Source organism: Apodemus sylvaticus, chromosome 14, assembly GCF_947179515.1.
Source record: "Apodemus sylvaticus chromosome 14, mApoSyl1.1, whole genome shotgun sequence".
Classification (NCBI taxonomy): domain Eukaryota; kingdom Metazoa; phylum Chordata; class Mammalia; order Rodentia; family Muridae; genus Apodemus; species Apodemus sylvaticus.
The window spans coordinates 31018641-31032601 of NC_067485.1; the positions used below are offsets into that span (position 1 = coordinate 31018641).

Sequence of the window (13961 nt, forward strand, 5' to 3'; positions counted from 1 at the left end):
CTTACCTTGAATCATAAACAGTAGTCACTGGCAAGCACAGACATCAGCAGAACACAGTAGGTGAAGCACTGGACTTAGGAGACCTATCTTCCAGCTGAGTTCTACCACTGACTGGCTGTGCAATCTTGAGCAAGCAGCTAGGCCTTTCCAGATCTCAGCATCTCTGTGCTAAAGTGAGATAACCTATTTATAAGTTTTTATTAAGAAGAATAAATGAAATATTGAAATGGAAGCACCTTGCAACATGAAAGGAAGTTGGTTACATATATCTGTAGGTGCATAATTTATTATATAATGAATTAGAAAGCAGTCACAGTATCAGACTGGATGAGCTACACATGGTGCCTGGAAAGCTGAGGTGCATTACAGCATGAAAGTCCTTCCATGAGTACTTTTTATTGCCAACTTCCTACTGTATCCTCAATTTCTCTCATTAAAATGTCACTGTGAGTCTCTCAGCCTTCGCTGCCTCTGCTCTCCCATGACACGCAGGCTCGCACGTTAGCATGTTTTCATTGCTTTAAGCCCTGTGCATGCCATGCCCTGGACATACAGCCTCACTGTTACCACTGTTCCTCTCACTGGTGAACCGAAAGTGCAGTTCTATTACACTGTCATACTGCAGACTATGACTGGTCTCTTTCAGTTCCATTCACTTCCCCATTTCTATATCCTTTCTAACTTCTACCTTGGAACATAAGAGGCATCCCAAGAACTAGGAATGCCCACTGTACTCCCCAGAGATACAGCTCTGAACCAGTTTTGAGAAAGGATGACCTATAAAACAATGTCAAAGATGTAAAGGGTAACATTATTCTCAAACAGATAGAAGGAAAAGTAGAGGGTAGTATCCTTCAGTTGTTTCCTGCTAAATAACTTTACTAGAGAAAAAAATATGTATCTTAGTCTAAAGATCCTATGGTTTTAGTTTCACATTAAGGGTCCATTATGCTGTGCTTACAGTTTGGGGTTTTGTAACCATAGTAACTCTCCTTCCCATTGAACAGTGTTTGGGAGGAGTTGCTACAGACATACAAAATACTTGAACTTACTAAATAAAATTCTTACTCTTTCTTACAATAAAAGATGGAAACAGTCTCTAACATATCAGAAAGAAGGGAAAGTATTGCTATAATTTTAATTATTTTTTCTTTCATTTTTATTTTAAGACAGGGTCTCACAACACAGCCCAGGGTAGCCCGCAGCTTGCAGCCTCATTCCTGACTCTGCCTCCCAAGTGCTGAGTTACAGGTTTGAGCCGCCATGCTCAGCACGGTTATCTTTTAGTATGTGGACTCAAGCTTTGTGGGCTTTCATATTTTGCAGAGAAAAGTAAATATGTACTCAGTACACTAGGATAGCATCGAATAGATGTATGAAGTTGAAAACTTCTGAGGATGGGCTAAACATCAGACTTCCAATCAATAGTGCAATATGCACCAAACACAATTAACACTAACAAGTCAGACATCTCCTGCCTCAATGCCAGGCAGAGGGCAAGAGCACAGGAGAAGAGACAGCTGATGGGCCAGTCCAGTGCACTGCTCGTCACCCTCAGCCCCGGAGTTCCTCACTGCAGCTCCAGGCGACCAGCACTGAGTTCCCCCAATACAAGTGGGATACCCAGAGTACAGGTTTCAGGATACTGCCTTCACTCAGCCTGGATTAAGCGGAGTCCCAACTACTGTCCATCTAAGTAGTAAGGCAGTGCAAAGAAAAAGGGACAAGAAAGACAAGTGGAAAAGAAATCCTTGTTTTAAAGTGTACAGTTTGCAGTGGTGTGGAACCACAAATCACTCACATACACTGTGGCCTGGAAGTCCAGTGCACACACAGACATCATGAAAAACAGACCAGTCACTAAAGGTCACCAAGGACAACTCTCCTTGTTTCATTCCTCATCAGTCTTTAGTTACAGCAACACAAATGTCCTTCAACAAGGAGACACACCTAGACTCACCTCATGCTTGGAGAAGAGCCGGACCCCCTCCAGCTGGTGGAACACTGGGTAGTGCTGGGAATCAATCTGGTCCCGACGATAGACATCACCTACCACGAGGAAGGCGTTAAGTCCCGCATGCAGCAAGTCCCACTGATGTGCTGATGTGTGTGCTCTCAGCATGTGGTCCCGATTCAAGTAATAGTTGTCCCCCTTCTTCCTGCTGGGGTGGTCAGCTGGGATTAGCAGGCTATCAAAGTTCTGCCAGGTGGTGACCACTGGAGGCAGCTGGTCATAGACGGAGAACAGGGGTGTCCTGGATCGCCCCATATACTGCTGATAGAAATGCTCCTTCACCCGCTCCTTAATCAGCCACAGAGGGTGGAACTTCTGGTTGTGCAGGTTCCTGCCCACCTTGGAAAGGACCTTCTGGGTGAGGTTGGTGTGGTCATCCTGAGGGTAGGATTTACCAAGCAGCTCCAGCACACTGCCTGGAGCGCCTTGGACAGCAGACTGGGATGCAGCCGGCCTCGAGCCCCAAGCCCTATGTTGATGGCATCTGCAGATGTGACTGACCTTCCTCAGCAGGTAGATGTGTTCATGGGCAGCTCTGAGGAGGGCCAGGCAGACCATTATAGAAGCTGCTCACAAATCCTGGAAAGAGCACACAAGGAAAGCAGCAGTCACATTTCATTCTGTAGACAGCAAGTGTGTCCTTGTGTTTTCTCAACAGGCTCATGACTTTCCTAGTGACATATATATTTCTCTGCCATTACCTCTACAGCACAGGATGACCAACTGAGAAAATCTACTGTCAAGGCTGCTGTAATACGAATGTTCTCTCCAGAATTCATGTTGAAATTTCCCTGTCACCTAACAGGACTACAGGTGCAAACACCAGGGGCTCTGCATCTAGAGCACGAGGCTGAGTTAATGGGAGCGGGAGTGCACTCCTTGTATAAGGATAAGCACAAACCCTGTTCTCTTGCTTTTGCCATAAGATAATCAACAAGAAGGTCTGGCCTTGCACTAGTGCCTTAATTTTTGACCTCCAAACTCCAAAGTTGTGAGAAACAAGCTTATTTCTATTATGAATTACTCAATCTGTGGAGTTAGGTTAAAGAAACAACAAAACAACAACAACAAAAATTCACAACTCAGGCATGTGGTACACACCTTTATTTAAACCCTGTACTCGGGGACAAAAGCAGGTAGAGTTCTATGAGATTGAGGCCAGCATGGTTTAGCATAGCGAGCTCTAGGTGGGTCAAGACTATATAGTAAGACCTTGCCTCAAATTTTAATTAAATAACTAATTAATTAATCTTAATTAATTAAAATAAAACACTACTAAGACAAAGCCTTAGTGCTTATTGTTCTAAATCAGAATAGTGAAGGTGTTAATTTCTGTTCTCTGGGTATTATTCTCTATAATTTAAATTCTTTCCTCTGCAGAAAAAAAAAAAAGGCTTCATCATGCTGCCCTGTCAAATGCCTCCTGAAGGAGAGCACACTAAATGTGCCAACTTCCATTCTTTCACTGCATTCTAACACCAAAAAAATCTCTAAAGGATCGCCTAAAAGTTATTCAAGTCCAGCTAAGCAGACCTGCAGATGGCTCAGTGGATGAGGTACCTGCCAGGCAGACCTGAGAGCCCAAGTCTGGATCCCCAGTGTCCACAGAGCAAAGGTGGGGACATCCGCAAGCATCTGTAAAACCTGTGTTCAGTCAGAGGCTCGTACATGAGCCAGCAGAGCTGAACTGATGAGTTACGAGTTCACTGAAGACCCTGTCTTAAACAGTAAGGTGGAGAGTGTGAGAGCTTGTCTCAAAAACAAGGGGACGGCGTCTGAGGAAGACTTCCAGTGTGGACCGCTGGATTCCATATACATCCACACATTTGTATACATGTAGCCAAATGTATATTGCATACAACAACATATACATACACATCTTCTGAATAAAATTACTATATTAGATGGTAGAGAGTTTCATTCAGTGATTTTAAAAAATGAAAACAAACTTAATAAAACTTTATACTAAGTAACAGACCATGCCAAGGGAGGGCAGAAATTATATTTGCGCATGTAAGTCTTCTCTGTTCTGATTGGTCATGTCATTTAATATAAAACCCTTGGCATCATTCTATCAGTGACTGTTTTGCACCATATGCACACAGTAAGCCCAACACAGGACAGAATTTACTAGAAAAGAAACACAAAGCTGACAGAAGACAGAAGTCTGACTGGGGGAGTTGGGGGGGGGGGAATAGCTACACACAAAGAAGAGAAAGAAAATGCATATAACTTAGTAAGACAGTAGAATTTCAGTTAAGAGCCACCTCAGCAGTCACATGAGAGAGGTCACTGGCCTCTCAGGTAAACTGATAAATATCCAGGGATAGATGCCAAAACTCTGTGCCTGATAGTAGAAAGACTGTGATCTACTAACATTGTTTATTCCTTACTTCAACAAAAAACAGTTTTTAATTCCCTCAGGGGCCAGAGTAAGAAAGAAGATCAAAGTTGAAAATTCAAAAATAATTTAAGTTCTTAAACTTCAGTCACTCAAATCTTTTGAATTTAGAACGTTTATTTTTAGATACTTTCAAATACACAGGCTGGCTGCTTTCTTCAGGACTCATGCATCCCACCAAGAGCCCCTAGCTCCACGCTTCACCATCGGCCTTGGCTTGCTTTTATACATAAAGCTTCCTAAAACACAGCAAAGGGCATTCTTCACGGTGACTTCTCCAATAAGCAATACATCCCCCAAGAAATGAGTAGCCTGCAGCATGATCTGATCCTTATGAGAACTGTTTGGAGCCTCCACTTTCCATTAATTCACTTATAAGTAATTTTTGTTGTTGTTTTGGTTTGGTTTCGTTTGCACTGTCAGTATAATCTCCTTACTTCAGTATATATGTAAACTGTACAGACACAGAAAGCAGCAAGAATATAAATATATGAATTAAGTATTGACTTTACTCCGAAGGACACAGGATGCCATCTGAAAGAAGGCAAAACAACGGGCGGCTGGCAACCATCCAGAAAGACTCCTGTGGTCGCATCCCTCAGCCCTTCCCTTAGGCTCCCTACCACAAAACAAAAAGGTGAAAGAATACACATCTCATAGAGGAGGACTTAACCCAGACCCTGTCCACAAGATACTTAATTCACTGCCCAATGTATGGAACTAAGCGGAAGCAAAACTGACCCAGAGATTCCAAGAAATCAGTAAGACAGAAAACAGTCATGCTATTCACTGAGACTGAGAACTCAGGACAAATAGAAATTCTATTTGTTCAGATGATTCTCTATAAGATGCAGAGGAACTGCACATGAGCAAGTTATGACTGAGCTAGCTATGCTCTGATTTCCACAAAGCAGTAAGAAATGCTGTTCAAAACTAAGGTAAGAGATTACATAGATAAATGTAGACCTTGGTGCTGGCACGATGTCTCAGTGGGTAAAGGCACCAATGCCACGAGGGATGATAAGTCCATCCTTAGGACCCACTTGATGAAAAGAGAGAAAAACCTCCCAAATATTGCCCTCTGATTTCTACATAGCCATCACAATACAAATATGAGGCCACAAGGCATGCGCATGCAAATATATTAAAATAAATACAAGTAAGGAGGAGGCTTTGGGGGTACTGGAAAGAGAGCTCAGCAGCTAAGAATATTTCCTGCCCTTCCAGAGTACTGGAGTTCAATTCTCACCACCTATGCCAGGCAGTCTGTAAATGTAACTCGAGCTCCAGGGAATCTGACACCCTCTTCTGGCCTCCAAAGGGACATATATTCACACAGACACACAGACATATATATAAATGAGAATAAAATAAATCCTCAATTTTTTAAAAAGGTAAAACTTGAACACTGCTTCTTAAAGAGTAAATCATGTAAAAAACTAGAAAATTCTGTTTACAAAACAATCAAAACTGGTTTTCAGAGATAGAATTTCCAACTCTGCATTCCAGTCACTTAACAGACTAAGGCAGGAGCATCTCAATTTAAAGACTCCTGGGGATACAAAGCAAGACTGTAATAAACCACAAACACCTGGAGTCCAAAGACCGTATCTTAATATATCAACTAGCTTATACAATAGCATACCGATTGGCGTCTTCAGATTAACAGAAAACAAAAAATATTTAGTGCAAAAGGACCTCCAGAAGCCATTCAGTGCAAAGCTCAGGCTCTATCTATTAGGACAGGCAAGCACGTGTAGTGAGATAATCTGAGCAGATGACTGTGATGTTTAGAATAGGAGGAGCTCCTATGAGCTCATATAGTTAAAAGCTTAGTCACAAGGAAGTGGACTGTTTGAAAGGATTAGAAGGGTTAGGAGGAGTGGCCTTGCCAGAGGAAGTGTGTCACTAAAAGTGGGCTTTGAGGCTTCAAAAAGACCACACAAGGCCCAGTGTTTCTCTCCTTTACAGCCCATGGATGCAGATATAGTTCTCAGCTACTGCTCCAGGACCTGCCTGCCACCATGTCCTCTGCCTTGATGATAACAATAAACCTAAAAACCTGTAAGCAAGTCCCAATTAAATGCTTTCTTTTATAAGTGCTGCTTTGGACATGGTGTCTCTTCGTAGCAATGAACAGTGACTAAGACAATGACTGATCCCAGTGACCTGATTCCCGTGTAAAATGCTTTTCCACTATTCCATTCTATTAGAGTCTCCTTCTGACTCCAATGCTCACTAGAAAAATAATCTTAATCTTTCCATCTTCAATCAAGAGGGTCCTATTAAGCCACTGTTAAAATTAAGTAATAAGTTAATAGATGACCCTACAGTACCTGAGCCACAGAAAATTCTTAATAAATGGCAGCTACAACTGCTAATAGTTAACTTACCTAAGTACACTGGACATCAACTTACTGAATCACCTAATCCAACAAAGACTAAGACAGCAAGGCCAACAGGATGCCAAGTCTCCACAAAGGAATGCTAACTGCCTCCTCCACTCTGAGCTAGGAGGGTTTTACAACTTAAAGCTTCTATCAGGGACATGAGCACACTTGGGGAATTTCCGTTTTTAAAAGGGTGAGGCAAAGGGATTATTACCATGAGTTCAAGAGAAGGCCTTCCTGAGCTACACAGACACATTGTCACAAAACCACAGGAGGCAGAAGAACATAAAACTTGACTTTTATAGCCACAAGTTTCACCACAATGTTAAAGGTTTTTTTTTAGGATGTTGGTCACATTAATACTAGAAACTTTCTTTATTCCCTCAAATCTAGCACAGTGACTAAACTATAAAATATTAGTTAATGGAAAGTTTATCAGAGACTTATTATTTAGATTTGACTTATTTTTAATTTTGTGTGTGCACATGCACGTGAGCATGAATGCAGACACCAAGGGTAGTGAGAAGAGAGTGTCAGATCCTCTAAAGTTGGAGTTACAGTTGTGAACTACCCAATGTGTGTGCTAGGGAGTGAACTTGAGTTCTCACTAAGAATAGTGTATGCCCTTAAAGCTGAGCCTTCCTCCAGCCCTAATGTTAACTTTATAATGTTTTCAACAGTCTTCTCTCTGTTTCCCTCATTCTTTTGGAAAATCTAAGCACTTGATGCATTCTTGTGGAAAACTTAAACACTTACCAGAACAATGGTTTCCCTGAACTACAACTGCCTTGCTGAAAAGGGTCAATCCTGAGTAAATATAACTCACAAAAGGTCAGCATTGTGCAAAAGCCATCAGACACATGCTATAACCACAGATGTAGTATATAGTCTATATGATGAAAATAGAAAATTTGACTGCTTCAAACTACATGCGTAGATTTTACTCTACTAGTTTCCATTTTTACTCAAAAAACTTTGACATCAAGAGAGTATGTTTTGCATCCTGCTGACAAGGATGAATAACAAAAAATCTCTAAGCAGGCAGTTTCCTCTATTACCTGTGAGAGAGTTATTGGCACAAGCTTTTTAGAAAGCAACTCAGCACTATTGTGAAACTTAATACTGTTCACATGCTGTGGTACAGCAATGGAAACTATCAAAATGGAAAACCGAAATGAAAGCAGAAGTTAAATATGCAGCTATTTAATGGTACATACATTAGAAAAGAGTAAAAAAAAAAACAGTATGAATATCCCAAACGAATGATTAGCAAATTATAGAATAACCACACAATCTAACATTATGCAGTCATTAAATATAATTTTGGAAAGAATCCTAGAGATGCAACAATATATCAATGATAATTAGGATATATACTTGTGTGTATAAAGCCTACCCTATACAAATACATATTTACACATGCACACAGAAAGGCCTATGTGAAAAGTTTAATGGTAGTGATCACTGGCTCTTTATTCTATTTTATACTTCTATTAAAATTTTCTAAATACAGTTCTATTATACTTTAAATCTAATTTGAAAACATAGAACTACTAACAGTAAACCTCTGAAACTGCCCAGTTGTACGCTAGAGCACGTGTGGCCTGTGTTGAAGGACAGCGTCCGTACAAACGCAGCCTGGGCAGGCCTGCTGTATGAGGCCCGCCTCTCACACCTTTACTTCTTATGAGAGCAAAAGCAGGGTGCTTGCAAGAAAAGCATTGTAAAGGCCTAAATTCTCTGTCTAGCCGTACATCAGCTATCATAAACATGATGGCAGTTACTCCCTGCCCCTGCCTGATAAGTAAATTTTAGGAAACTGGTCCAAATGTAAATACATTTCTCAATTAGACTCATGAAAGAGATCTTTAATATATGTGAAACCTCAGTTGCTATGTGGCATGTTAGAACAGAAGAAAACATGTCTTGCTTCTAAAGAAAAGATTCTTGAAATCCTGGGTGAACCTAAGGCAGTCCCACTTGCCAAGAGGTTCCTTACAGAGGACAGGGCTGCCGGGATGGTGGGGAAGAAGGCCCCAGGCAGAATCCAGCAGCAGCCTCAGGTGGAGCATCAGGAATAGCATAAACCACAGCACGGTGAAGGATGAGTCCTTGGAGAAGGCCTAGGAACACTAGGAATCTGTAGAAAGCACAGCATTTCATTTTGCTTTTGAACCTGTGCAGACCTGTTCTTCAGAAGGGTCAGGATCCCTTGCCCACTAGACTATCTTATAAAGGTGTTTTATTGAGAAATCAAATACCAAGACAACACTTTTTAAAGTAAGTAGAAAAGCTGGCTAAATGAAGAGCTACCTAAGATGTCCTTTCTCTTACCCTGCCCAGTTCAGCTCATCCTACAGAGCACTGAAATGATATGCAAAGGTGTCCTACAGCAGCCTAGCAATCACCTCATCTGGAAATAATAAAGCCCAAACAGACCACATACTCCTGTCAGTAATTTGGGTTTTCTGTAGCATTCCCTATCAACTTCGGTGGCATACACAGGACCAGGACCCAGAACAGAGAAGGCTTTGTCATAGAAAACATTCACAGACTTCTAAAGCATACAATACTTCTTATAAACCTACAGTCAACTCCTGGATACTCCTTCTTCACCTCCCCTATTGACAGTGTAACCTATTTCTAAGATGTCATGAGTAATAGACCTCTCACTGGGCACTTTCAATTCTTTAGCCTGCAACCCTATGAATGCAGCCAACACCTTTACCTACACTATATCACCTTTCTTGTTTTCACAGTTCTCAGTAATCAGTCACAACACAGACTCCACTGTTCAGCCACTTCCATGCAGCTGTACTGAAGACATCTCACAGCCAGTTTGGAACAGCTGTATTCTCTGTGCGGCTGACGACAGATCTTCCTCATCTCACTGCATCTCATTTGCCAACTCCTTCTACATTTTAATAGTGCAATTAAATTCAGAAGGAGAGAGGGAGGGAGGAAGAGAGAGAGAGAGAGAGAGAGAGAGAGAGAGAGAGAGAGAGAGAGAGAGAGAGAGAAAGAAACAGCAGAACTTGCTATGGCCCCTCCTACTCTAAAATTTATAAATCAAATCAGTTCAAATTTTGTACCCAAGTAAGTTTTGGAAGCTATTTATAAGGGGAAACTAATTTTTATCAGAATTTTGAATAAGAGGCCTTGGGCTCAGGTTTCCTTTATCCTAAAGCCACTACTTGCTGTAAGCCAGGCACCAATAAGCACCTTCTCTCCACTTGAGTCTTTTTACTTCCCCCTAACAATGGGAAAAACATGAGGGCCTCTAGGCACGTGTGCCCACATCACTTTTCTACTAGGAAACCTGTCACAGTCCCAACACTAAGTCTAGACTTCCTATGGCCCAGCCCCAAGCTACAAGTCTTGTCTCTTCTTGGAATCGTTACTACACCACGGCTCTACTCTACTCAACACCTATGTACTGCAGAAGGGTTCCAGAAGGTTATCCTTCCACTGATAAGTTTTTTTTTTTATTAATTCTGGTATTTCAGTATGTTAATAGTGGTATTATAATTTTAATTAATAACATAACAAATAGATCCTAAAGTAGTTTCATGTCATCTTACCTGAGTCGGCTAGTTCTTTGGCAACTTGACACAAGCTATAGTCACGTAAGAAGAAAGAAACTCAAATGAGAAAATTGTCCCATTAAAATGATATGTGGGAAAGGCTCTGGGCCATTTTATTGATTAATGATTGGTGGAAGATGACCTGGCTTACTATGAGTAGTGTAATTCCTGCAGAGCTTGTCCTATAAGGAAGCAGACTGAGCAACAAACTCATGATAAGCAAACCAGTAAACATTGTTCCGGAATGGCTTCTACATCAGTTCTTACCCTAACCTCCCTGAGTGACAGAGTATTAGATTTAAGATAAAATACATACTCTCCACTGCAGCTCAGAGACGCCTGTCCGGAACCCTCAGGAAGAATCGTTCCAGTTTCTGGCTTTGGCATGGGACCATCCTCTGCCATAGCACACCATATCCAAGAGGCGCAGGAAGGTAGCTAACCACCCATCAGGGCAGAGAGGACAGTCAACACAGGTGAGACCTGCCCTGCAGCTCAGAAGATTCTGTCCCGAACACTCAGGCAGAAGCCTTCCAGTTTCTGTCTCCTGCTTGGGACCATCCTCTGTCATAGCACTTCATTCCCAAGTGAAGCAGGGAGGTAGCTAACCACCCAGGAGTGGGGAGAGGCCTGACAACACAGAACCACCCCCATAGCTCAGAGGATCCCGTCCAGAACCAGACAGAGCATCCACTAGCCATCTAAGAGCACACCTGAAAGCTCTAAAACAGAAAGAAACTAATACACCAAAGAGGAGTAGAAGGCAGGAAATCACCAAACTCAGGGATAAAATCAACCAAGTAGAAACAAAAAGAACTACACAAAGAATCAGCAAAACCAGGAGCTGGTTCTTTGAGAAAATCAACAAGATAGATAAACCTCTAGCCAGACTAACCAAAGGGCACAAAGACAGTATCCAAATTAACAAAATCAAAAATGAAAAGGGAAATCAAAAAAAAAAAGGGAAAAGGGAAATGAAAAATTTTAAAAACCATCAGATTCTACTACAAAAGCCTATACTCAACACAACTGGAAAATCTGGATGAAATGGACAATTTTCTGAACAGATAACAAATACCAAAGTTAAATCAGGATCAGATAGACCATCTAAACAGTCCCAAAATCCCTAAAGAAATAGAAGCAGTCATCAAAAGTCTCCCAACCAAATGAAGCATAGGACATTGAAAGTCTCCCAACCAAATGAAGCATGATCTTAGTGCAGAACTCTATCAGACCTTTAAAGAAGACCTAACACCAATACTCTTCAAGCTATTCCACAAAATAGAAACAGAAGGAACACTACCCAACTCATTCTATGAAGCTACAATTACGCTGATACCAAAATCACAAAAATATCCAATAAAGAAAGAGAACTTCATGTGGAAGTCCTTGATCCACTTGGAGTTGAGCTTAGTACAAAGGAATAAGAATGGATCAATTCTCGTTCTTCTGCATGCTGACCTCCAGTTGAAGCAGCACCATTTATTGAAAAGGCTATCTTTTTTCCACTGGATGGTTTCAGCTCCTTTGTTGAAAATCAAGTGACCATAGGTGTGTGGGTTCATTTCTGGGTCTTCAATCCTATTCTACTGATCTAAATGCCTGTCACTGTATTAATACCATGCAGTTTTTAACACTGTAGCTCTGTAGTATTGCTTGAGGTCTGGGATACTGATTCCCCCAGAAGTTCTTTTACTGTTGAGAATAGTTTTAGCTATCCTGGGTTTTTTGTTATTCCAGATGAATTTGAGAATTGCTTTTACTAACTCTATGAAAAACTGAGTTGGGATTTTGATGGGGATTACATTGAATCTGTATATTGCTTTTGGCAAGATGGCCATTTTAACTATGTTAATCCAGCCGATACATGAGCATGGAAGATTTTTCCATTTTCTGAGGTCTTCTTTGATTTCCTTCTTCAGAGACCTGAAGTTCTTGTCATACAGATCTCTCACTTGTTTGGTTAGAGTCACACCAAGATACTTTACATTGTTTGTGGCTATTATGAAGGGTGTCATTTCCCTAATTTCTTTCGCAGCCTGTTTATCCTTTGAGTATAGGAAGGCTACTGATTTGCTTGAGTTAATTTTATAACCAGCCACCTTGCTAAAGTTGTTTATCAGATGTAGGAGTTCTCTGGTGGAGTATTTTTGGGTCATTTAAGTATACTATCATATCATCTGCAAATAGTGATAGTTTGACTTCTTCCTTTCCAATTTGTATCCTTTTGACCTCCTTATGTTGTCTAATTGCTCTAGCTAGAACTTCAAGTACTATCTTGAAAAGATATTGAGAGAGGGGGCAGCCTTGTCTAGTCCCTGATTTTAGTGGGATTGCTTCAAGTATCTCTCCACTTAGTTTGATGTTGGCTACCTGTTTGCTGTATATTGCTTTTACTATTTTTAGGTATGGACCTTGAATTCCAAGTGGATCAAGGGCCTCCACATAAAACCAGACACACTGATACTAATAGAAAAGAAACTGGCCAAGTGGATCAAGGACCTCCACATAAAACCAGACACACTGGAACTAACAGAAAAGCAACTGGGGAAGACCCTTGAGAATATGGGCACAGGGGAAAAGTTCCTGAACAGACCACCAATAGCTTATGCTCTAAGATCAAGAATTGACAAATGGGACCTCATAAAATTACAAAGTTTCTGTAAGGCAAAGGACACTGTCAAAAGGACAAAACGACAACCAACAAATTGGGAAAAGAGCTTCACCAACCGTACATCTGGTAGAGGGCTAATATCCAATATATACAAAGAACTCAAGAAGTTAGACCCCAGAGAGCCAAATAACCCTATTAAAAAAATGGGGTACAGAGCTAAACACAGACTTTTCTCCTGAAGAACTTGGAATGGCTGAAAAGCGCCTTAAGAAATGTTCAACATCATTAGTCATTAGGGAAATGCACATCAAAACAACCCTGAGATTTCACCTCACACCAGTTAGAAGGGCTAAGATTAAAAACTCAGGAGACAGCAGGTGATGGCAAGGATGTAGAGAAAGAGGAACAATCCTCCACTGCTGGTGGGATTGCAAGATGTTTCAACCACTCTGGAAATCAATCTGGAGGTTCCTCAGAAAACTGGGCATGACACTTCCGGTGGACCCCGCTATACCACTCCTGGGCATATACCCAGAGGATTCCCCTGCATTCAATAAGGACACATGCTCCACTATGTTCATAGCAACCTTATTTATAATAGCCAGAAGCTAGAAAGAACCCAGATGTCCCTCAATGGAGGAATGGATACAGAAAATGTGGTATATTTACACAATGGAATTCTACTCAGCAATTAAAAACAATGAATTCATGAAATTCTTAGGCAAATGGTTGGATCTGGAAACTATCATCCTAAGTGAGATAACCCAATCACAAAAGAACACAATGGAATGCAGTCACTGATAAGTGGGTATTCGCCCAGAAGCTCTGAATACCCAAGACACAATTAACATATCAAATCATTCCCAAGAATAAGGAAGGAGAGGGCCCTGGTCCTGGAAAGGCTTGATGCAGCCTTCTAGAGGATTGCCAGGACAGAGAAGTGGGAGGGGATTAATTG

At 41.2% G+C, this 13961-nt stretch overlaps 1 protein-coding gene across 5 annotated transcripts in view; it reads right to left on the reverse strand.

Moving 5' to 3' along the window:
- The window catches only part of Fars2 (phenylalanyl-tRNA synthetase 2, mitochondrial), a 481251-nt gene that overhangs the window by 398703 nt on the left and 68587 nt on the right, over nt 1–13961 (reverse strand). For all 5 annotated transcript variants that reach the window (XM_052156697.1, XM_052156696.1, XM_052156694.1 and 2 more), the window contains one exon: nt 1961–2593. In XM_052156697.1, the coding sequence (XP_052012657.1) occupies nt 1961–2572 (612 nt within the window). In that variant the 5' untranslated portion in view covers nt 2573–2593. The remainder of the gene's footprint in view (nt 1–1960; nt 2594–13961) is intronic.